This window comes from Cupressus sempervirens, chromosome 10 (genome assembly GCF_028749045.1).
Source record: "Cupressus sempervirens isolate cs-2001-9-10 chromosome 10, ASM2874904v1, whole genome shotgun sequence".
NCBI lineage: Eukaryota > Viridiplantae > Streptophyta > Pinopsida > Cupressales > Cupressaceae > Cupressus > Cupressus sempervirens.
The window spans coordinates 809,248,063-809,272,529 of NC_143127.1; the positions used below are offsets into that span (position 1 = coordinate 809,248,063).

A 24,467-nucleotide genomic window follows, 5' to 3' on the forward strand; every position below is an offset into this window, starting at 1 on the left:
GTAAGTCATCTTGGACATGGCCGGACATTCAGTCACAGTGGTATGTCGATGGTAATTGTTTAAAATCGACAGGAAAATTTATTTATCATTGATAAGATTTGTTATGCATTGATAAAGCCATTTTATAAAGTTAAATTTAAATATTTAACTTTATTAATGCATAGAGTATAGTTTGTGGGAAATATTTAAATTAAAAGAGTTCCCTTTATTTTTATAACACATTGGAGACATAAGGTACATAAAGGGAGTTATGTTTTATCCCACATTGAGAAAACGAAGGATTGAGCTCTTGTGAGAACACTATAAAAGAAATGGAAGAGCTTTTTTTTGTATGCTTGGATGAAGATTAATGTAATGTTGTTGGATATCTGATTATCGGGCTTGGAGGACGAAATCCCTCTTTGCTAGCATTCTCTTCGCTATTGGAAGACACAGTCAGGAGGATCAATGGTGTTTTCACTTCAGGAAATACACTGGGTTTCATTTGGGGCGTTTGCATAAAGAAATTTACAAGGGTTTGAGGTGCAGATCTGAAGTTAGTTATTGCTATAGTGCTGCATGAACAATATTTTGCTACAGTTGGCATGAACAGTATTTTGCTACAGTACGGTGTGAACAGTGTTGGTATCAAGTTTACTTGTTTTTCTGGCTGATTAGAAGTTTGGAGGGCTGCCGACTACATCTGCAAAATACTACGGCAACTAATTCCAGGTTTCTTTTGTCAATTTTTGATACTTTGCATAATAATTGTTGAATACAAGTCTGAATAGTTGTTGCAGCCTTTAAGGTAGCTGTAAGTGCACATCTACATTTAAAAATCACCCTTTTATCAGCAGATTGAAAGAGTTTCCAGATTTTTCATATACTGTTGAATGTGTGCCAAGTGTTTGTGAAAATGTTATGATGTGTATTATGCATTTTAATGTCACTTCATAGTTGTTCATAAATCTACTCATTAGAAAGCAATTTATTGAGGAAATCAGCTTTATGAGTTTGCATACAAGGTGTTTGACAATATTCCTTAAGTTAAATTTCTACAAGTCAAAGTTCAAATCAGGGGAGGATATTACACCCACATAAACAACACAAAGTCCACCTCAATAATATAGGCCAAACAAAATCATTCCAGCTGATACTAGTAGCACCAAAAGCTCACTAGCTAGTAGTACATGACCAATCTAGGTAGTTGATATGCTCTTATTAGAATCATAGGCCCACCTTAGAAGCCAAATTAGTTGAAACTAAGGAACAACTAATCACACCCCTAATCTCTATAGCACCAAACTCTACTCTTTACTCCTCACTTACTCCTCCCAAATTTGCTAACCATTTTGCAAGGTCATCAGCTTCAAAAAAATAGTAACTTACCTTCCCCTCTTAAAACCATGGAAGAAGGCTCCAAACTTCACCCATGACATGTTGGAGAACCCAATAGATAGGGTTATAATGATATAAAGGATGAAGTGACTAATTAAGAATCATCTTCAATGTGAATGTGAGACACATCAATCTTCAAGGCTAATTTGACTCCTTCAAGGAGGGCCTTTACCTCAACTTGATTACTAGTACCATCCTTAATTCTTGCATAAACTGCCCTAATAATGCTATCGTTGGAGTCCCTAATAAAACTCCCTACTCCTGATCTATTCAATTTTCCCTTAGAAGCACCATCAGAATTCAATTTAACCAACTACTCCCTTGGAGGAATCCACTTAACTAAATTTCTACTCGTAGCTAACATAATTTCCCTACCAAAGCCCCTTTGAATGGGATCTTTACCAACTTTCATTTATTTAAGACTAAATTACACTAATGAGAATATTGAAGAGAAATTCTTAGCCTTCCTAGTATAGACATTGAGACTCTTCGAGATTGACTTCTCAATCAAATCCCAAACTTGATCTACTGTAGATTCCTCTTATGTAAATATCTTTTTGCTTCTCTCCCACTAGACTCCCCACACTACAACCGAGAGAGCTATCCTCCAATCCTGAGAGAAAAAGAGTCCTTATTAAGAAAAGACCAACCTTGAAGGAGAAGAGATAAGGAACTAGGAAGAGGCTCACACCACCCTAGTTTATTTAATCTTTTGGACCAACACAAGCTAGAAAAATCACAATTGAACAACACGTGGCAACATCTTCTATATGCTTTCCACATAGAACATACAAGAAACTATCCACAATACCCAATTTCGAAAGCCTATCAAAACTTAGAATTCTATTCTACATAGCTAACCACAAGAAAACTCCAACCTTTGGAAGTACTAAGCTATGCCCACGATACTTGAACTCTCTTCTTGGCTGCCCTAACCTATTGCCCACCAAAGATTGATACCCTGCCATTATTGAGTAACTACTAGTCCCATCTTTTGTCCAAATTAACTTATTTGAATATTGTCTTATCCTTAGTCAAATTTTCCAAGGTGGTCACCAGCCCATCTTTTTACTCCATTAGTCATTTTAAATTCTTCTCTTTTCTCCATGAAAGTGCAATCTTTGACTTTTGTTTGTTTTTCCCTCTTAATCCTAGCTACTCATTCTATTTGCTCTTAATTTTAGTCTCTTTCTTTTTTGGCTCTTAATCCTAGTCACTCATTCTTTTTTACCTCTTAATCATAGTCTTTTCTCTTTTGCCCCTTTATATTGGCTATTCATTCTTTTGCATCTTAATCTCAATCACTCATTTCTTTCCATTTTCTCTAAAAGAAGGCCTCTCCTTAATTCGTAAAGCAATAATCACTTATAATCTTGTAAGCATAGTCATCAAACACTTAAGCACTTAGCACACTAGCATTCAAACATTACATCTTAGTATTTCAATTTCATAGCGTAGTTATTGCATAATCATTCTTAGGTTAGATTTGATTTTCTTACATGGTAGCTTAGATTTGATTTCATAGATTAGTTTGCATCTTGTATTTCCATTTTTAGCTAGCTTGCATTTCTTGTTTACAAATTCAAAAATATCTTACATCATCTTGTTTGTGGACTATCTTCTTCATAGATCTTGCACTTCATTCATCATTGTGAGATTTGGGTCAAGTTCCTCCTACGTGTTCTCAAAACCCTAATATTTTACATCTTTTTAGTTTGCACAATATATTGCATTTCATTATGTTGGGAGATCATACCCTCAATAATCTTGAATAGTAAATCAAACAAGATATTATTGGGTACTTTTAACTTAGAATTTGTAGTAGAAATTACAATTTGTTGCATTTAAAATGACTAATGTCTAATGTGATTTCTTTTATTATTTTAATTTTTTCATTTGCAAAAAAATAGATTGATATTTTTATTGCATACACTTACCTTAGATTAAAAAATTATAAGACAAATAATTCAAACAATTAAAAATATGAACATTTAGATTTATTAAAACTTAAGAAAATAAAAAATTCCTCCAGTAGTTGACTTTTTGCCGAAGCTTTTTGGATCCATTTTCTTTGAGCGATCTTTTTCAGCGGATTATGATTATTATTTAGACAAATGAAGGCCATTTAATGAAAATTTAGAGAAGGACGGAACTATATTTTTAGACTTTCAATATCTCATTCATTCATATTAAATTTGATTCAACAGCGGCGTGTTGCAACCAATCAAAATATTACAACCCTCTCTCCAATCCAATAAAAATTAACCACATGGCCGACTAGACAGAAATTGTCAGTTGTTAATTTTAAAATCCTGCACTTCCCCATGACATAACTTTTGCACGATCCTGCGCGCTCATATTTGACGTGCTCAAAATTTTTTTTCTTGGCTTTTTTTCCCACAGACCCCGGGAAGTTTTGTGCCATCAAATCTTAAAATGCCTTGCCCATTTGGCTTTTAAGTGGTATTAATTTGAGCGGATCTGTACTATTCAGAGGCTTCATTTGGCTTACCAAATTGCTTTTATAAGATGGGGCGATTTGGGTTTTTTGTTTCGGTAATATTATGCTTGAGTGTTAGTGGTATTCAGTGCCTTCGGTTTGATCTGCCATCAGGACAGACCAAGTGTATAGCAGAAGAGATTCAGAACAATGTCATGGTGTTGGGGAATTATCATGTTGTAGCACCTGGCTCAGATGAACGTCGTTTTGGGACTATCACCGCACAGCCTGTGCCAGATGAACACAAACTCACTGTCAGGGTAAGTTATTCAAACATTTTTATTTTCTCCAAAATTGTTTGTGTTTCGAAGTTTACATTTGATATAATGGCTGATTGTGGGTAGTAGATTACTTGATAAAATTTGGGGAAGGTTTGATGTTAGAGTAAGTTAAATCAAACGTTTTGCTTCTTTGATGAGAGCTTTTCATGTGATAGAAGGGCTAATTGTTGCTAGGAGTTTGGATAAATCTTGGGCAAGGGATAATCGTTGCCTGCAGATTACTTAATTTTATTTTGGGGTAATGGGCTGAAGCCTACGTTAATTATTATTATTTGTTGAAATTAATTATTATGATGTGTTAAGTTCGAATAGACTGGAACTCAAGACCTCTCAAATGAAAGACTCACAATTGTAGGCTGTTGCCTTACATCACTTCAATTTTTGTTAAGGGTTAATTGTTACCTTAAATTTGGAGATGGCTATGGTGTGCTCGGGTTAGACTCTTAAGTTTCATATCCTTTAATCATTGACCACAACCTCGCCATGCGTTTACTGTGGTAGAGACTGAGATTTGAATTCTGTCAGGGAGGTAATACTTCTTTCTTCATATTTTTCAGTGGGGTTATTAGTTTTCAATTTCATAACTTGGGTTGGTTTACTGCATAACTTTTGGGTAAGGGAAATTGCTTTCTTTTAGTTTGATGTGAAATAGCTTGGACCGCATTTTTATAATTTATAAACAGAAGCTATACTGTAATGGACCCTTTAGTGTTACTCTACAGCCCACCAACAACTTCACTGAAGTTATAGGATCTGTAATTATGGCGGGTAGATGTGAAGCTGGAATGTATTTCTAGTTGTGCCCTCCATTACAATTATACCACAATCTTTCAGTCAATTTTATCTTCATTTATTTTGTCTTCGGGGCATGATTAAATTTATATGATTTCCATATTTCTCCCGACCATTACAAACTTACAACATAAACCTTATGACCAATTTTATAGTTTTGGGAAGTTTTACCAGTACTTTCCCTTTTAATAGTTTAGGACTGGGTTAACTTTTCTAGGATTAGCATTGGATAAATATGATGTGGCTATAGCCTGTGTTGTAATATTTTTTCACAGATATTTCTGGTATTGACAGGGTCCATTTTGATTTTCAGCTTGCCATATGTGTGCTGGACTTATGGGTTGAGTTATAAGGCATGAAATTCAGGGTTACTTTTAAAAATTGAACCACAACTACTTGAAATAAAATGTCTCTTTTTAGGTTGGGATGGCCCAAGCAGATGTTTCACCTCAGATAATAGTTTCCATAAATTTTAGGGTGGGGTTTACTTTTTTGAGTTTAGGGATTTGTTTTTTTGATCGGTAAGAGGCCAAAGCCAAGATTAATTATTATGTATTGTGATTAATTATTATTATTTTTTATTAAGTGCAAGTAGATTTGAATCCAAGACCTCTTCAATAAGAGGCTCACAATTTACCACTATGTTGTAGGCTCTTGCCTGGGATTAGGGATTGTTAGAAATGAGACATTGCCAGCATTTATCTGTTATTATTTCGTTGATTCTTGTGTTTTTTGTATAGGTGACTTCTCCTTATGGAAATAGCGTGCATTATGCTGAAAAGGTAGAATCAGGGCAATTTGCCTTCACCACCACTGAGGCAGGGGATTACCTGGCTTGTTTCTGGATACCTCCTGTTCAACCAGTTGTTAAGGCAACTGTTGACATCGAATGGAAGACTGGTGTTTTTGCAAAGGACTGGACCAAGATTGCCAAGAGAGATAAAATTGATGTATGGACTCCAAAGCATATATCCTTTTTTACAATTTTAATTTCCAATTTGTTTCTCAAATTTACTTTGATACTTTTTGTTGCATTGGTCAAACATATTTCTAAATATATTTGGTGCTATGAGATTCTAATCAGGTTTAATGTGCTAGTACAATGTGAGTTGGGCAAAATTCAATGCCAGTCAAATATTACCCTGTCAGATTGCTCTTGAAAATGTCAGTTATTATAATTTTGGTAGTTTATTTTTTAAAACTTGATCTGTTGGTGAGAAGTGAGTTTTAGGCAACATTAAAGTTTTCAAGCAAGACTATAAACCATGGTTACTTGGAGACCCCATTAAAGTTTTCAAGCAAGACTATAAACCATGGTTACTTGGAGACCCCCTACCATTCAAATAATTAGAAAAGAGGGTCACAAGCTGATCCAGCCGAAGAGTAGGGCACTGAAACATGGCAGCCTTAGAATAGTAGGGCCTTGGAATAGTAGAGGTAAGTGAAGTCACTCCGAAGTCCCCTGATAAAAAAAATTGTAAAATATAATATTAAATTATTATCTGTATTTTAGCCCTCATTTTAATGTTTTTTAATGCAAAATTTAAGACCAATGACAATTTAAATGGTTTTGAGAGCATGATAGCTGAAGACCTTGAGATGCATGATCACAACCTTATGGAGTAGATGATAGCACCATCAACATAATAGTACTAGATAGATTTCTGGTTTGTTTACTGTACTAAGTTTGTTAATTTTTGTTTGCATATTGGCAATTTAGCATCAAACTATACTTTTTTGAATTCAAAATTTGAATATGTAATGATATTCTCAGCGATTATCAATCTGATATGATGATGATCATATGCAATATTTGGAAAATTTAGTATCACTATGAGATACAGTAATGCAATTAGGTGAGTTTTGAAATATTTGACTCTATATTGATGTGACATTACTATTATTATTTACTTTATTCTTTTGGTTTTACAGTATTGCTATTTTGTATTTAGTATTAGACTCTTTAAACTATTAAAAAAAATTGCCGTCTCCAAATAAGCCCCTCCCCCCTCACCAATTTTTGAAAAATTGCTGTATCAGTACTGGAAACCTTCAAGTCTTCCCATCTCCTGGTGACCTTTCTGTAAACTATAACCCATTTTGACAGATCTTCTTGACCTTTGATAGAGGGATTACTACCAGAGATGATGCTTGCATGCTAATTTGGAGTACTTATACCTTGGGTATTGACTGGGCAGTTTGTAATGGTATATGTCCCTGCACTAATGAAGCAGGCTGTTACCTTTGAGGGTGCTTGATGTCAGTAATGTTTGCTGGCATCTACTTTGGTTACCTTCATCACTGAAGCAAAATAAACGAAACCTCTGATGACAGTATGTCAGAAATCTTTTCAACAAAGATAGAGTTGCATATTTTGAAAGTTCAAAAGTTGCAATCACCCAATCTCACTTGAATGGAGATTGGAAAACATAAAAAAAATTAGGATCACACCAAAGTTGTAGGGTATTTCCCCATTTGTTACCAGATCTGTGTATCTGCATACTGGACATGATATGAATATTATACTCTTCGATATGGTGTTTAGTCTTGAGCTTTTCTTTAAAAATCAAATTCTCTATGCTTTTAAATTGTATTACTATTTTATTTGTTAATTGAATGACCCTTTTGTTTTCTATGAACACTGAGCACTGATATATTATGATACCTGATGATTTTAGAACTCCATTTTTGTGCTCTATGTATTAGCTTCTCATAAACACGTGGCCACTATTCTTCTCTTAGCTAAGAAGAAATGGTGGCTACAAATGAAGCGCTATGAAAAAGTCTAGTTTTATGGTAGAATGGCTAGGATGGTTGTATCTGACGTTATTATATCTGCGTAATTTTAGAATAGAAAAATTAGGGTAAGAGGCTAATATTACATGTTAACGAAGTTGCTGGTTTGGGTTAGGGAATCTGGGTTGCTTTTGGGGTTTCCAGTAATTTAGTATATAAAATATGTAAAAATCATAAATATATAAATATATAATTTTATATATCTACACTGTCACCAACTACTTATATAAACATAGATATATATAGATAAAAAAAAAATATAAATACACACATTTATTGAATGAAATTACTAAAAGTAAAAACAAAACAGTATTGTTATATTTTAAAGATAATAAATTTAAAGTGTGAACCCAGACATGTAAATGTTTCTCCTCGTTGATTTAAATATCATAGTATGTCACAGATGGGTTATGAACTTATGAGGGCAGGAGGCCATGGAACTAAATTTGGGGATGGCAGGTGGTGGGGCTATCGATGGGGTTGATTGGCAGTACACGTCACAGGGTTTGGTGGCACTGCCTCTGGTGTTTCCGTATTGCAAAATAGGATGTTGTTAAGGGGCAGAGCCTCTGCAATCAAGAGCACATGGACCTTCATGGTACATTTATTTTCTCAACATTTTAACACTGATCTATCAACATCAAATCTGTATTATTTTTTACTGAATTTTCATTCTTCAGAGAACAAACAGTGAAGCTGGGGATGACCAGTCTTACTGAGGAGGGCTGTGCAGTTGAAGCCATGAATATTGTTGTTTTTGAATTCTATTATCTATTTCTTCTCTGTTTTTAGGAACTTCTTACGGCACTCAGTGAAAACAAAAATAGTAATGGCTAAGAGAGTTTCTGCAGGGTTGTAAGGAGAATGAGAAAGAGTGGCTAGCAGATTGGTGCAAAAGACATCAATTGTGAAGCAGGGAATTTATGTAACAAATTCACAAGGGTATTTATGTTTGCAAATAGTTTTATGAATTGTGATGACTAACTCCTGGACAATTTTTGGTGGATGTATGAGGCCTTCTGTACTTACTGTTCTATTCTAAAAAAGATTGGGAGATAATAGAGAATGATAGAAAGGTACACAAAATGGTAGAGAGACTGGCCCTTACAATGCCCCTAATTGGTCACACTCACAATCTGATTTGGGCATATTGCATCATTCCTAGCAAAAATTCCAAAAGACATCATTGCTAGGGTTACCCAGTAATAAAGACAATTTGTTTCAAGATCTGGATGGAAATCAATCATCGTAGCATTTGTGAAGCAAGTTGATATTGTATGTACAAAAATCAGGACCATTGCCCGGTTCAGATCAATCCACAATCACAGATGAAACGTATAAGGAATTAAAGCTGTTTCAAAAAACTATTAAGTAATATGATGCAGAGGAACTATAAATTTATTATTTAACAAATGTTTATCAATTTATGTCTGCGTAGTTGTGAGTCTTGGAAGGAATAGGATGTTGAATGAAAACCAAGCAAAAGAGAAGGATATAATTGAGAATTCATTTTATATTTCATTATATCTCCTTGTGGATCAAGAACTATGGTTAAACCAACCTGAGGATGGAACTCCTCTAGGTTTTGTATTCTTTGCTGATTTTGTGGTTAAAACCCCCAGTTTAAGGGAATTAGTATTTAGTCACCAAAGACATCCATTGAAGACCTCAAGAAAGTCATTTGGGGCCCTTTTGTTTGTTGGAATTGAACTGGAATTGGTATTTGCTAGTTCCTAAAATTTCTAATCCGTAGTTTGGATGTGCCAAACTGGAATTGACATTCAGGTTTTGTATTCCTATTTTGGCTCAAAATGAGGATTTGTTGATTCCATCTCAGGAGGTGGATTTTGAATTGGCAATTCCAATTTTGATTTCCCCTAAGCCATATTTCATAAACATTTTGGGTCTGGTGTGTGAGTAGTACAAGAGGAATAAGGCAGAGCAATGACATCATCAGGATGAATGTCCACATTTGGGCATTCGCTCTCATCCGGCTTAGCCAGAACAGAAATTGGCAGACGATCTTCAGGAGGTGCATCAATGGTGATCACAGCGAAATCAGTCTTCTTTCCTCAAATCACCCAGCTTCTCCACATAAGCCGCCTGGGTAACAAAGATTTTTGCTGCAGGGGCCTTCACCTGCTTGGCGATCTCATGAGGGACATAAAAGGGATTCACAGTAGTTGTAACACTGCCATTAGTGGACTACCCCAAGAACACAAGCGCAAATTTAACATGATTCTGGAGCAACAGCATCACAACCTCTCCATTCCCAAGCCCCAATTCGGTCAAACCAGCAGCCGCCTTGCGTGGAATCAATTCTGCATATCATAGCTGTACACTTTCTCCAGTGTCCCATCAATCATGTACAGTCTCTCTGCAAATTTTACCAAATGCTTGAAGCAGTATGTGTGCAGAGGAAGATGGTTGGAAATCTCAAATGTCTGGAAGTTTCAATCTGAACAAGAACTCTTGATTTTCCTCTCTGGTTTCAGGTTGTCCATTACGAACAACTGGCAGGGGTGCAACACAATCCATGGCAGGAATCTAAATCCAAATTTAAGCTCTGTCTACAGACAAGAATATGGATTTTTCACTCAATGATGAATGGCAAGAGGAGGCTATTGAATGGTAGAACAAGGTGTCATTTTTATGTAATGCTTCCAACTCCTTGGTTTTCATGAGACCGCAAGAGGCTGAGCAATGGGGAGGGGCAAGGACACATCCTGTCTGCCATTGGAGACCAAATATGAGCATTTCCTTCAAGATCTACCCAGTATTACTGGTGAAGAACACAGAGAGGAGGTTGAACACTGTGCCCTCCCATTACTTGATTTGCAGCTTTTGAGAAGCCCATATTCAGGTCAGTGTGCCCAAAGCATCATTAAGGCCTCTCTAGAATGGGGAATCTTCCAAGCAAGCAATCATGGTGACCTCTTGCAGGTGAGTTGAATTAATCTTATTCCAATTCCAGCTTTGTACAACCAAACACAGGAAAAGCATCTTCACCATCAAATTCCAGGTGAACCAAATGGGTCCAATCATATTCCCAAAACCAAGTTCCGGATTAACAAATCCAACATCTGACAGATTCTACTATTAGACAATGCTGCATTTTCTAATTCCAGCAGCCAAACGGGTCCTTGAAGGTTTAACTGTAGCATTGCCAAATGAATTTGTCATCCAAGAAATCTGTTTGGATTTGTTGTAGGTTTTGTATGGATTTGCCTGATTTGGTCTGAATTTTCAATTTTTCAAGTACTGTAGAAAATCAGTCTGGAATTTTGATTTTTTGTTGAACACCCAAAGAGACTATATATTTTAAGCCTGGTAACAATGGTTCATGATTTACTTTTACATACATCTAGCAATATCATTGCTCACACTTTATACTGAGTTATGAGACATAGTTTTGGCTAAACATCTGTAGTAAGGGAATTTTCTATGGTACCTATTGTCATGGAAATTGTAAAATACAGTAAAAGATAAGAATCATGAAGTGCACATGCTGAAATCTCTAACATAAAGGTTAGGTCTGATTCTCAAAAACCTTGTATAAGAAGCATCGCTTAAGAGTCTTCATTCTTTTTAATTCCAATGGTTCCCCTGAAAACATAAATGATATCACTTTTCATATTTTTGTCTTTCTCTGCCATTCTACTTATGTTGATTGACAAAATAATGGTTTCTGTTATTGCGATTGATATGCTGTCTGTATGTTAGAGAAATTGTTATTGTGATAGATATTCAATCTGGATCTTGTTTGAAATATTATCTGTTGCAGGATTCAGGTATAGCATTTATAGTGCTTGGAAATTATTCACCCCTAGAGTAAATGAATGGAGTCCAAAATAGGCTAAAGAAGCCTACTCTGATAGTTTATGACAACTTGTATTGCTGTTGGGAATTTCAGAAGATCCGATGGTGAACGGTGAACACTTGGCAACTGCACTGATTGAGATTGTAGTTGGTTCTGAGACAGCAGAAGTTGTAGACAAGTGTTTTATGGCGTTGGAATTTGTTTCAACTAAGATAAGTTGGTTTTGAAGGGACTATAAACCCTGTACATCAGATGTTACAGAACATTACAGCAACCTTTCATCAAAAACTAGCAAAAGAACTGATACATTGCAGCATGGTTAAAGATGAGCCAGCACCAAAAGATCAAAAATCAAATTTCGCAAGACATAAAAAAGAGAGATAAATCCGCTGCTAACAATGGAGCTGTAGTAACTCAACAGAAAAGCGTGAATTGCCAACAGACCAAGAAGAAATTTCTTGCCCATGTTAGCTTGTGCAGGGACTCAGCTGCCTCCAGTTCATATGAATGAATTGGACTTCCTTGGCATTAATCTCAGCTTTCTTGGCTTTTTTTGCTCTATTTATGTTACACATTGTTCGACACCAAGAAACATTTTGCTTCTCAAAAGCCTCCCTCTGTGCTTCCCCTTCAGCACTCTAATGCTAATTTTTGCGAAACTTCAAGCTGTCAACAATAGAGAAAAATTTTAGTAGTAGTTTTACTAGTGTCACTATAAATTATCAACCATTTTCTTTAGTCCATACTTGATACCCTCTCTCTCCTCAAACTTTTTGATTTGAATATTTTTGTTTGTTCTCTTTCTACTTTAAATACAAAATGTTTTGGGATTTGCATTCAGTCCGCTGGTAATCTCTACTTGCTGAACATACAGTTAGGGTCTGTAAAACTGCACAGAGTGCTCGAAGTTCATTGTTATCTGTAGTAAATTAGTAATGTGATGACCACCATTAAGTAGATATTAGGTTTCTTATTTTTGCTCGTATGGTTTCCAACTAACACCTAGAGTTTATGATTTAATCCTTGATGAGGTCACTAGCACGTTGCTTCATGTCTCTACGGTCATTTCAGTGTAAGGAAGCTGTTCAGTGTCTAGGTGAAGATTAAGAAAAATATGAGTTTGCAGTAGTTATAATATTAAGAGAAGCATACATTAATGCTTTTGTGGCCAGTGTGACAAATGTTGACGACAATAGAGGATTTTTCCTTTATATATACCATGCAATTTTCCATATTAGTTAATAACTTTTTCTTTCTAAGCTCCCAAGCATTCCCTAAATCTTAGAAGATATTGTTCTCTTGGAGCTTTTGCTCGTCTGCCTTGATCGTAGCATGAAAATTGTTTTTCTGAAGTCAATGTAGCTCTATTTTCTACTATTGAAGAACATCTGGGCATCGCAAATGCATTGTTTGAGTTTGACAACTGGCAAACAAACTTAATCAAAAGCATGGCATCTGCAAGTTACTCTAGTGTCTCTGCAGAAGGACCTAGATCTCAATGCTAGAAAAGATGATAAGAAGGCAAACTACCCCTACATAACAATCAAGAAGAGGTGTGTTAGTTTGCTTTAATGAATTAGAGATATCGAAATCACCAGTTATAATTCACAAGACAAGTACAATATGGCACATACTAAAATGTGGTGACAATGGGTAGTAAAACGTTTACACTCAGACATTGCATAAGTGCTATAGTTTCTAACAAAGTTCAAACAAGCAGCCGTTGATATCACAGAAACAATCTCCATGGTAAATATACAACAGACTCTTAAGGTGTGCATTGAAAGAGAGGATGTGGCCATTGACTTTGTTAGACTATTTTGTTATGGTAATTTTATCAACTCTTATCTGCTGTGTTTAACCAATAAATTGCCTCTTCTACGAGTTTTTGTTTTTCAATTTGTTAGCTGTTTAAATGATTTGGGTCTTGCAATTTATAAGATGGGTGGCAATCAGTGATAACAAACATGGCAGATAGTGGAGTTAATCTTGCTGATAGCCTAAGGTTTTGTCTTCAAAATTATTGTTTTTCCTAGAGTGATCTGATTGCGAAAATAGGAATGGTAGGTGTCATCAGGTTAGATTTTTATAGCTTCACTTTGAAGAATTTAGTTGTTTGTGCCAGTATGTGTTTTGACATCTCAATGTCCAACATTCCAATTTCTTTTGAACAAAGTGAATCAAGGCACTGGAAATTTAATGATGTATATTCCTATTTTAGAAGAAATATGCTTGATGAGGTGGCATGTGTATTCCAGTATTGGTTTGAGAGAAGAACATTCAGGGAAACAGCTATTAATGTAAACCTTTTAAAGAGTCTACATACTATTTTAAGTTACAAGCAAGGTGGGAATTATTGTACAGGGAATTATGTGTTACTGGAAACACCAAGGGATAACATGTTTAACCATTCCTTGAAAGCACCCAAAGAGATTCCAACAATGCTTCTATGTCGTTTCATAGATTGGAAGGCAACAAGAAATGTTATTTAGGCCATTTGAGATGAAAGCAGTCATCTTCAATTTCTTTGGAACTCCTTTCAAAATCAAGGAAAATATGGCAGCTGTTTTCAAAGTATATGCAGTTCTTATCTGCAAAAGGCAATAAAACTTGCATTGTGGCACCAATAATGACCCTACGAAGCAACCAAATAAAGTTTCAAAAGGACTTACTAGCAAATACATAAATTCCCTTGCACAGCATGGGGATAAGCTTGCACAATATTTTCAAGATTTGTAAACAGAGCTTATGCTTAGTGTGGACCATGATTATCCCACTGCTATCAACCTTGTCATGTCTTTCAGTTATGGGCTGCTTTTGTGAGCTTCTTACAATAGTCACAACTCATCTTCATTTCCCTTAATTCATGGGAACATGCATGTGAACAAAAAGGATCACATTTTCGAGAAGGCAATTCAACTTAAACTGAGAGTTATATAATCAGAAATTGGCTTGATATAATAATGTAAGTCTAAGTTGTAGTAGCCCTGGAAAAATCAGTATTCACTGCACAGAAAGTTTAACAAACAGAGGTTCTAGGTGTATGGAATACATTCTAGAAACAGTAATTATAGGTAGATACTATACTAAGCTACCTATACTGATTTCTTGGAGTCTACGTGAATTGATGAAATTCTTGGGATAATGTTAATGCATGATGCTTTTCCAAGTTCAACATTATTAGATGTCAATGCAAAGTGATTGACTACAGAGATTTTGACCATTAACAAGTATCCCATTAATGGCCCAGCTTTCATGGGTGGCAACTCACAAAATCCCACGTTGAAATGAAAAGTTTGAAAGATCTGAAGTATTCTTGAAAATCTGGGTTTAATGGTTGGCGCATGTTGGAGGGTTATTAGGCAAATTTATGTCTATTTTTATTAGTTTGTATAGTCAACGCAATCCACAAATCACAACAGTTGAATTAGTAGTTCTATGATCAATTAGTTGAGAGTTTGTTGCATGGTCAACATATATGATAGTAACATGGTCAAATTTAGATATTTATTGCTTATATTCCAAATATAAAGTTTTGTGCTTTAAATTAGAATTTTGGTGCCTGGACTTTGAAATGCCAGAATTTTTGTCATATGGAAACCGTTTGAACTGTTTAAAATATTTTAGAGCACTTCACAGGATATTACTTAGATCAAGAATAAGGATGCTAACCACAAATGGAAGGGTGTGGAAGCATGAATTTTGCTACCAATATTATATTTGAGCTACATGTTCACCTAAGTGGTCAATATCACTTTGGGCCTATGTTGAATCTTTTTGAAGGCATTATAGGTTGACCAGTTGAGGATTTACAATTTGAATTTTGAGCTATTTGCTCATGTTCCATTGGTGTTTGTTAGGACTGAAGACTATTTGATTGTTTGACAGATCTCTTGTTCCCCTGGACAAGTGAAAATGAATACAAGAAAAAGGACAGGAAGATGATTTCATTTTTTCTTAAGAGTTAGAAGTCCTCTGATGAGCTACTATGAAGGATGAATGCAGGGCTATATTTTATTGGATTTTGCTGGCTATCATTATAAAACATAGAATTGTTACTAAGATAGTTGTGAATCATATGAACGATATAGGGATCTATATTCAAGTGAATTTCCAAGACAATGGCAATAAGAACAAGAATCATTCTTGTCATGGTGATTGCAAGGGTGGGCACAAGATGCCTGGAATGTTGAGGATGCCTGTGGGTAGAAATTGAAAGTATCATATGCAGGAGGTTGCAGAGCTCGAGGTATACTTAGCAAGGATGAATAAAAGGATAAGAAACAGTAATTATAGGTAGATACTATACTAAGCTACCCATACTGATTTCTTGGAGTCTAAATGAATTGATAAAATTCTTGGGATAATGTTAATGCATGATGCCTTTCCAAGTTCAACATTATTAGATGTCAATGCAAAGTGATTGACTACAGAGATTTTGACCATTAACAAGTATCCCATTAATGGCCCAGCTTTCATGGGTGGCAACTCACAAATCCCATGTTGAAATGAAAAGTTTGAAAGATCTGAGGTATTCTTGAAAATCTGGGTTTAATGGTTGACGCATGTTGGAGGGTGATTAGGCAAATTGTTCTCTATTTTTATTAGTTTGTATAGTCGACGCAATCCACAAATCACAACAGTTGAATTAGTCCTATAATCAATTAGTTGAGAGTTTGTTGCATGGTCAACATATATGATAGTAACATGGTGAAAATTTAAATATTTATTGCTAATATTCCAAATTTAAAGTTTTGTGCTTTAAATTAGAATTTTGGTGACTAGAGAGAGAGAGAGAGAGCACAAGGAAGGACACCTTGACTATCTCTAAAAGCACAAGGAATAAATAAAAGAGAAACAACAAGAGAGAGAGAAAAATAAAAATGTCAGGATAAAATAAAAATAACGATACAAGAACAGGAGTAAACTGAGCATAACACACAAAACACAAAGCCTATGCTGAGCTATGTTAATATATGCATATAAATCACTATATATATATATATATATATGCCTTTGCAATATGTCTATATATATATATATTAATATTTATATCTACATTTACATATATATGTAAGTACAGTTACATATATATCTATATATGTATTGATATCAATCAATCTATATATATATATATATATATATATATATATCAGCATACATATGTTTGTGTGTATATATGAACCTATATAAAAGACTGGCTAAACAAAAATGCCAAATATGCCTCCACACACACACACACACACGAGACTATGAAAACCTGCCAAAATAAAAATGCAAGAAAATTCTCCTGCATGTTTGTGTGCGTGTATATATATACATATACCTATCTATAAACAAAAAATCTATATATATGAAAACAAATATGTGAGTGTGTTGGAAAAAATTCCAACACACACACACACACACACACACATATATATATATATATGCGTACGCATATGTATGTATATATATATATGAATTTATATATATGTACATATGATATGTATATAAATATAAATATGTATAGATAGACGCTCACATGTAAATATAAAAGTAAGAGATTGGTTATTAGAACATAAAAAAATCAATAATGAAATCAAAAAGTTTTTTTAAGTTACACCAAAGAAATTAATTACTAGCAAAAAATATATTATTATTGTTTTTTAAAAAATAATACCCAAAGTGATAATAAAAAACAAGCTGGAAAGTGAAAAAGAACCTATAAAAAAAACCGACTAAATAAAAAGCAAAAATGTTTCCTTGCCTCTATATATATATATATGAACCTATATAAAAACCTGCCTAAATAAAAATGCAAAAAAAGTGAAAAAATCTCCAAACGTGTGTGTGTGTGTGTATATAAACAAAAATCTCTCTATATATGAAAACAAATATGTGCGAGTGTGTGTGAATAACAACAGAAGACAATTGCACGAAACAACATGAGTGTTTGTATATATATATATATATATATATATATATGTATATATGTATGTATGTATGTGTAAATCAGTATGCATATATATCTATATATGTGTATAAATAGATATATGCTCATACGAGTATATAAAAATAAGAAAATAGTTATTGAAACATAAAAATATAAATGAAGAAAGCAAAAAATAAAAATAAAAATAAATTAGTAAAAGATTAATGCTATTATTATTGCTAAAATTAATATTAATAATCAAAATAAAAATAAAATAAGAAAACTTAAGACTCAAAAGAGCAAGCCACATAAATAACTAAATAATTTTTTACACAGAGGAAGGCGAGAGAAAAAACCAATGTGGAACACAACAAGGCCTAGGACTAAGACCCTGAACTAAAGGCACAATAGCCAGAAAAGAAACATGATCCACAAATTATGCGAGCAACTAGAGAGGAGCCAGACGAAATCACCCAGCAAAAAAGAGAGACACCTCAATGGAGGGAGTATGCACCACCCAAGCAGAGGGGGGGAGAGAGCCAAGGGAAACCAACCGACGGAGAGGAGGTGCAAAAGCCAAAGGAAGAGGGGGACGGAAGAAGATTAACTCTCAAGACGATCCTGGGAAGCAAGCATAGGCTGCCAAGCAGGGTTTAGGGTCCACTTGTCATCTCGATTGACGTTGATGGGGTGGTTGTTGATTTCGATGGCTTCCTTGAGCTTCCTTTAAAAAAAGTTGTCCTCTTTGGCAAGGATTTGTGTGTTTTCCAAGCAAATGTGATGTTTGGTTAAAGAGGAATGCTCAGCCAAGGCCGACTTGTAGACCCTATCGTGTCTAATGTTAGCAATGTGCTCTTTGATCCGAGTGTGAAAAGAGCAGCTTGTTTTGCCAATATAAGGGGTGCTACAGGAACAACACACTTTGTAAACTCCTGAGCTGGAATAAATATCTCTAGAGTCATTGATAGGAGGGACTCTGTGCCTAAGCCTGGAGAGAGGTTTGAAAGACACACGTAAACCTTTTTTGCTCAAGATCTTAGAGATTTTTTTGGAGATGCCTTCCACAAAAGGGAGGGAGGCATTCAAAACACGAGGCAGGGGGGAAGGTTTGGGATCAGAAGTGGACAAAAAGGACTCAGCTTGCTTGAAAGCCCTTGAAATTTGCTTGTGAGAATAACCATTGTGTCTGAAGACCTAACGGAGATGGTTAAGTTCCAATTAAGGTGGTCAGTATCACAGATTCTAAGTGCTCTCAAAGTAAGGGTCTTGAGAATGCTAACTTTTTGGTTGGGGTGGTGGTGGGAGGAAGATTGGATATACAAATCTGTAAGTGTGCTCTTTCGAAAAACACGCCGACCAAGGGAACCATCGGGTTTCCTGATGAGAAGGACATCAAGGAAAGGTAATTGATTATCAGATTCAACAACCTTGGTGAAAGAGATACACTTAGCAATGTTGTTTATGTGTTGGTGGAACTCATCTAATTTGTCCAATCCATGAGGCCAACATACATTGGTGTCATCTACGTATCTTTTCCACCACTTAGGTCTAAGGGGGAACAAAGGGCAAGCTCTTCGAAATGCTCCATGTAAAGGTTGGCAATAACGGGGGAGAGGGGCGAGCCCATGGCCACTCCATCAATTTGCTCATAGATGATGCCTTGGAAGGAGAAAAAAGTGGATTTGAGGCACAATTCCACCAAGCTAGCAATCTCCATGTTGTTCTTGCACTCTACAATCTTGATGGAATCAAGGATTGGAACCTTAGTGAAGAGAGAGACCACATCAAAGCTCACTAAGACATCATTACTTTCTAGACAAGTGAAAATGAATACAAGAAAAATGATAGGAAGATGATTTCATTTTTTCTTAAGAGTCGGAAGTCCTTTGATGAGCTATTATGAAGGATGAATGCAGGGCTATATTTTATTGGATTTCGCTGGCTATCATTATAAAACATAGAATTGTTACTAAGTTGTGAATCTTGTTCCCTTGGACAAGTGAAAATGAATACAAGAAAAAGGACAGGAAGATGATTTCATTTTTTCTTAAGAGTCGGAAGTCCTCTGATGAGCTATTATGAAGGATGAATGCAGGGCTATATTTTATTGGATTTCGCTGGCTATCATTATAAAACATAGAATTGTTACTAAGTTGTGAATCTTGTTCCCTTGGACAAGTGAAAATGAATACAAGAAAAATGACAGGAAGATGATTTCATTTTTTCTTAAGAGTCGGAAGTCCTCTGATGAGCTATTATGGAGGATGAATGCAGGGCTATATTTTATTGGATTTCGCTGGCTATCATTATAAAACATAGAATTGTTACTAAGATAGTTGTGAATCTTGTGATTGAATTAAGGTTTTAGGCTAAGTTGAGTAAAGGAAAGGTAAATCATATGAACAATATAGGCATCTATATTCAAGTGAATTTCCAAGGCAATGGCAATAAGAACAAGAAACATTCTTGTGATGGTGATTGCAAGGGTGGGCACAAGATGCCTGGAATGTTGAGGATGCCTGTGGGTAGAAATTGAAAGTATCATATGCAGGAGGTCACAGAGCTCAAGGTATACTTGGTGAGGATGATTAGAAGGATAAGAATAGTGATGCTTGATTATTTCATACCTCTAATGCTTTCTCATAGACACCCAATCATTAGTCTACTGTGTGTTCTGGATGCTCTCATAAATGATCAACTGTGGAAGTGTGTTACAATAACTTGGCAGAATTGATAACGAGGGTTTTTATAACAGATCATTCCTTTTTTATATTATTGGTAGTGGTATTATTGGGTCACACGGCACTAAGTAGGAATGTTTACCACATTATTAGTTTCAGCATGTATTTGGTAGTTGTTTATCAGATCACAAAGAAAAAATCTTAGTCGAGTCTTGTCCAAATACATTGCAAAGAGCAAGCAATAATTCTCAGGTGATTACTAATGTTATAAGCCTTATAAGCTCTCAAATACTTTGAAGTTTACGAAATTCAATAATGTTCCAAAGAATCAAGGTCTAAATGCATTGGTGACTAAGGTTGATGATGCAAATTGAGTGGAGCATGAGAGTTTGAGAACCTAAATTTCTGAAGTATGTCGTGTTAGAATGAGTGCTTTGTAAATTACTACCTATTTCTCTGTCTAGAGATGTGTTCAAAGAATTTGTTGTTGGTAAATATTACTAGGGATTTTTTTATGAAAGGGAAGGTATGGTGTGCTCAGGAGCATTTAAAAATTGTGTATTCATATTTGTGCATTATGAATCATCTAGTGAGGTATATTGATCTTGCTGATTTTTCTAGGTGTACTTCCCACTCTTTATTATGCTACAGACCTCCCTCACCCTCCTATGGGTGCATGCCATGTATGCCCTATATATTTTCTGTATTGATTTAGTGAAGAGCCACGGTTCAGAAACGATTCAGGTATGTTGTCAAACGCTTGATACCAAATAGTGGAGGGAACTATGATAGTCAGATTGTTGCAGGTGTGGTATCTTATGGTGGTGCATAGGTTTTTAATATTTATGCTCCTCCATTGAATGGTGTTGTTGAAAAGGGGACTGATGGTTCTATAGTGGTGTAATTTTGAGGATCTTTTAAGAGGCAATGAGGATGTTTAAGATGGTGTTGCATTATTGTAGGTTTTAGAGAGGAGACACTTGGGTGCTAACCCATCAAGTAGCATGGGAATAGCTCCACATGGGAAAAAATTCCTTGGTTTAGGTTCCTGCTTGTAGATGTGGTATATGGCATCTTGGATGGGTTACTATTAATGAAAATAAGGGAAAAAAGGTGGACATGCATGCAGCTTGTAAGTTACCAATTTCAAAGATGTTCCAAAAGATCAAGGTCTAAATGCATTTGTGGTGAAGGTTGATGATGCAAGTTTATCGTAGCATGAGAGTTTTAGAATCTAAATTTCCAAAGTATGTAGTAGACAGGTACAATGAAAATGTGTTGTATGTCACAACCTATTTCTCTATGTGGAGACATGTTTCAAAGGATTTTTTATTGCTAAATTTGACTAGGAATATTTTAAAGAAGCGAGACACTGTGATCAGGATTTTACTATAATTGTTAATTTTGGGTTGTGCGTTATCATTATGAGTCATCTAGCGAGGTATATTGATCTTTATTGATGACTTGTCTAGGTCTACTTCTTACTCTTTAGTATGCTTCACACATCCCTCGCCCTCCTATGAGTGTATGCCATGCATGCCATCGATGTGCGCTGCTTTTTTATTAAAGGGCCATGGTTCAGAAACAATTTAGGTATTTTGTTGAATGCTTGATAACAAATATCCAAGGGGACTTCAACATTATTGCAAAAATGTTATGTGGTGGTGCATAGGGTTTCTATACCCCATTGAATGGTGTTTGTGAAAGGAGGGTTGAGGGCACTTTAGTGGTGTATTTTGATGATTTAAGAGGTGATAAGGATATTTATGGTGCATTATGATAATTGAAGAGGTGATGAGGATGTTGCATCATTGTAGGTTTTAGAGGGGAGATATTGGGGTGTTGACCCCATCGGGCAGGATTTGAATAGCTCCACATAGGAAAGAAATCCTATGTTTTAGGTTCCAGAATCTAGGTGTCGTATTAGGCATTTGGGTGGGTTACTATTACCCTTGAAGAAGATAAGGAAAACAGGGGGGCATTCTTACAAAATCATAGATTTGGAGTGGAAAACAATGAACTACTCACGCTCTTGTGATATGTGGGGAGAGTACTTGAAATGCTAGTTCTGAAAATATGTATAAGAAGTAAAATGATGCCAGACTTTGTCCCAAACGTTTTGAAAGCTCTTCCATTGCTGTGGTGAGAGTTTTATTTATAATGGCTATTCCAAAAGGGAGACTGGTGCATTTCTGGACTAGATTTCTGCTTTGAGAGACATCAAATCTGACATTTTTCTTGCAGTGGAAGTGTATTGACCTTGCACCATTGGAGCTTGATTGAGACCTTGTTAGTTACACTATTCCACAATTGGAGTGAGCCTGGATGCCTTTAAGTTGAAGAAGAATCCATATGTCCTGCATCATCCTATTTATTCTAATTTTTGGTTAGTCTTACATTTAAAAAATCTGTCCTGCATGCCTTGACAATCCTTTTGTTAGCTTATTATATGGATGCCTTTTAAGTCAAAGAAGAATCCAAAACTCTGTACCATCTTATTCATTCAGACTAATGATTGATCTTAAACTTTTTAAATCTGTCCTGCATGCCTTAGCAATCCTTTTGTATGCATATTATATGTATATTCTTAAATCTAGACTATATTCTGTTCTAATTACACTCAAATTTAGATTTTCAGCAAAAAAATAGTCAAGAATTTGTAACTGATTGGATTGCTAGTTTCTTGCAAGATTAGTTTGTTAGCTGTAAGTTGATGGCAAAATAAAGAAAATAAGCAGGCAAGTTTTCTTTCATAAATTTTATTGGACTTTAATTTGCAAGTGATGGGTGGATAATCTGCTTGAGTTTGAAACTTTGAGACATCGAACCACTGAATTTTTGATGGCTCTTAATATTGCAGGGTATGGAGCTAGAGTTGAGAAAGCTTGAAGAACATGTTAGTTCTATACATGATGAAATGTTGTATTTGCGGGAAAGGTACAGGCATCTGAAAAAATGTTAATCTTCTTTTGATAATGTCATTGAATTGACTATCTTAGCTCTGTCTGTCTAACAGAGAAGAAGAAATGCGGAACCTGAATATATCAACAAATTCTAGAATGGCCTGGTTCAGTATTATGTCTTTCTTTGTCTGTTTATCAGTGGCAGCTTGGCAGCTTTGGCATTTGAAGAGCTTTTTTGAGAGGAAGAAATTGCTCTAAATCTCTGGGCAGTTCTGAGTGTAATCTGGACGATTCTCTTGATATTCATGTTTTCGAAATTGGAGCTAATTGTTGTACATCTTTCGTGCCAGCCAATTTTCTACATCAGAAAACATCAAAGATGGCATAATTTGGATTCATTTTTAGTTAAATTCGCAGGTTCAGAAATATGTATGAATTCAGAAATAGGAGTTATACGGGGTCTTTGTGAAAAAGTTTGGACCCTTATTTTTCAAAGTACAATAATCTTGCAATTTATGCAAATATTATAACTTGCATAAGTATGATTTGTGTGCCAATTTTCCATAGCAATCCTGGGAGTAGCTTATCCAGAAATATTTATGAATCTTTATAGGAATTGTGATCCCCGTCTACTCCATTCTCAACTTGACCTCGCAGCATAGTAGAACTAAGACACCAATTTTTACTCCTGTTATTTTTGAATATTGCGAGATCTGCTAAATAATTAATGCTTTAAGCCATGACCTGTATTTTCCTTTGCCGATCTTTGAACTATTTAGTTCTTTTGACATACGCATAAGTTCGACATTTGTTCATGTCACGTGTAATTGACAAAAAATATATGGCATTATGGGTAATGATGACTTTTGACTGTTCTTTTTTATGTCATTGTGTCACTCGAGAAATTCAAAGCTTATAGGATATAGCTCTCTCCCTAGATCAGTTTTCTTCTGCACGTCATTTACCCAGTTCCTGGTGTCTCCTTACACATACTTGATGCTCTCTGGTATATCTATTTTACATCCCTTTTAGCATCCATCTTTTAAATTTGCTCTGCTAGGCTTGGGCTTACGTTCATAGGAGATTAACTTTTGTAGCAACTATTGAGTTCACTATCGTAGATTGCCCAAACTAGGGTTTATGTTGAACCTTTAGTCCTAAGTTGATGCCAGTTGATTGCTTAACATTCGTACAGTGAACTCATCGGGGTAATGGTTTGTAAATTACAGTGCTGCATATCATGTTGCACCAGCGGAAAGAGATACATTTGTATTGAGCATGCTTGATTATTTTTAATGCTGGATAACTTGTCAAATGACAATGATTTGTTTAGTTAGATTGGATTGGAATATATGGCATTCGAGCGTCCAATCTGAAAGCTCATTTGATTGCCATTGTTTTCT

General features: G+C 35.3%; 1 protein-coding gene across 1 annotated transcript; it reads left to right on the forward strand.

Moving 5' to 3' along the window:
• Positions 1–3,563: 3,563 nt before the first annotated feature.
• On the forward strand, positions 3,564–23,606 carry LOC149536400 (transmembrane emp24 domain-containing protein p24delta9-like). Its single transcript, XM_089807711.1, has 4 exons — positions 3,564–4,137; positions 5,691–5,900; positions 23,022–23,098; positions 23,178–23,606. The coding sequence occupies exons 1-4, from the start codon at positions 3,907–3,909 to the stop codon at positions 23,320–23,322; spliced, it is 663 nt and encodes a 220-aa protein (XP_089663837.1). The 5' UTR covers positions 3,564–3,906; the 3' UTR covers positions 23,323–23,606.
• Positions 23,607–24,467: the final 861 nt, after the last annotated feature.

Coding starts and splice junctions, on each gene's coding strand:
- LOC149536400 (XM_089807711.1), top strand. CDS start 3,907: ATGGGGCGATTTGGGTTTTTTGTTTCGGTAATATTATGCTTGAGTGTT. Junction 4,138..5,690: donor AACACAAACTCACTGTCAGG/GTAAGTTATTCA, acceptor TTTTTTGTATAG/GTGACTTCTCCTTATGGAAA. Junction 5,901..23,021: donor CCAAGAGAGATAAAATTGAT/GTATGGACTCCA, acceptor TTAATATTGCAG/GGTATGGAGCTAGAGTTGAG.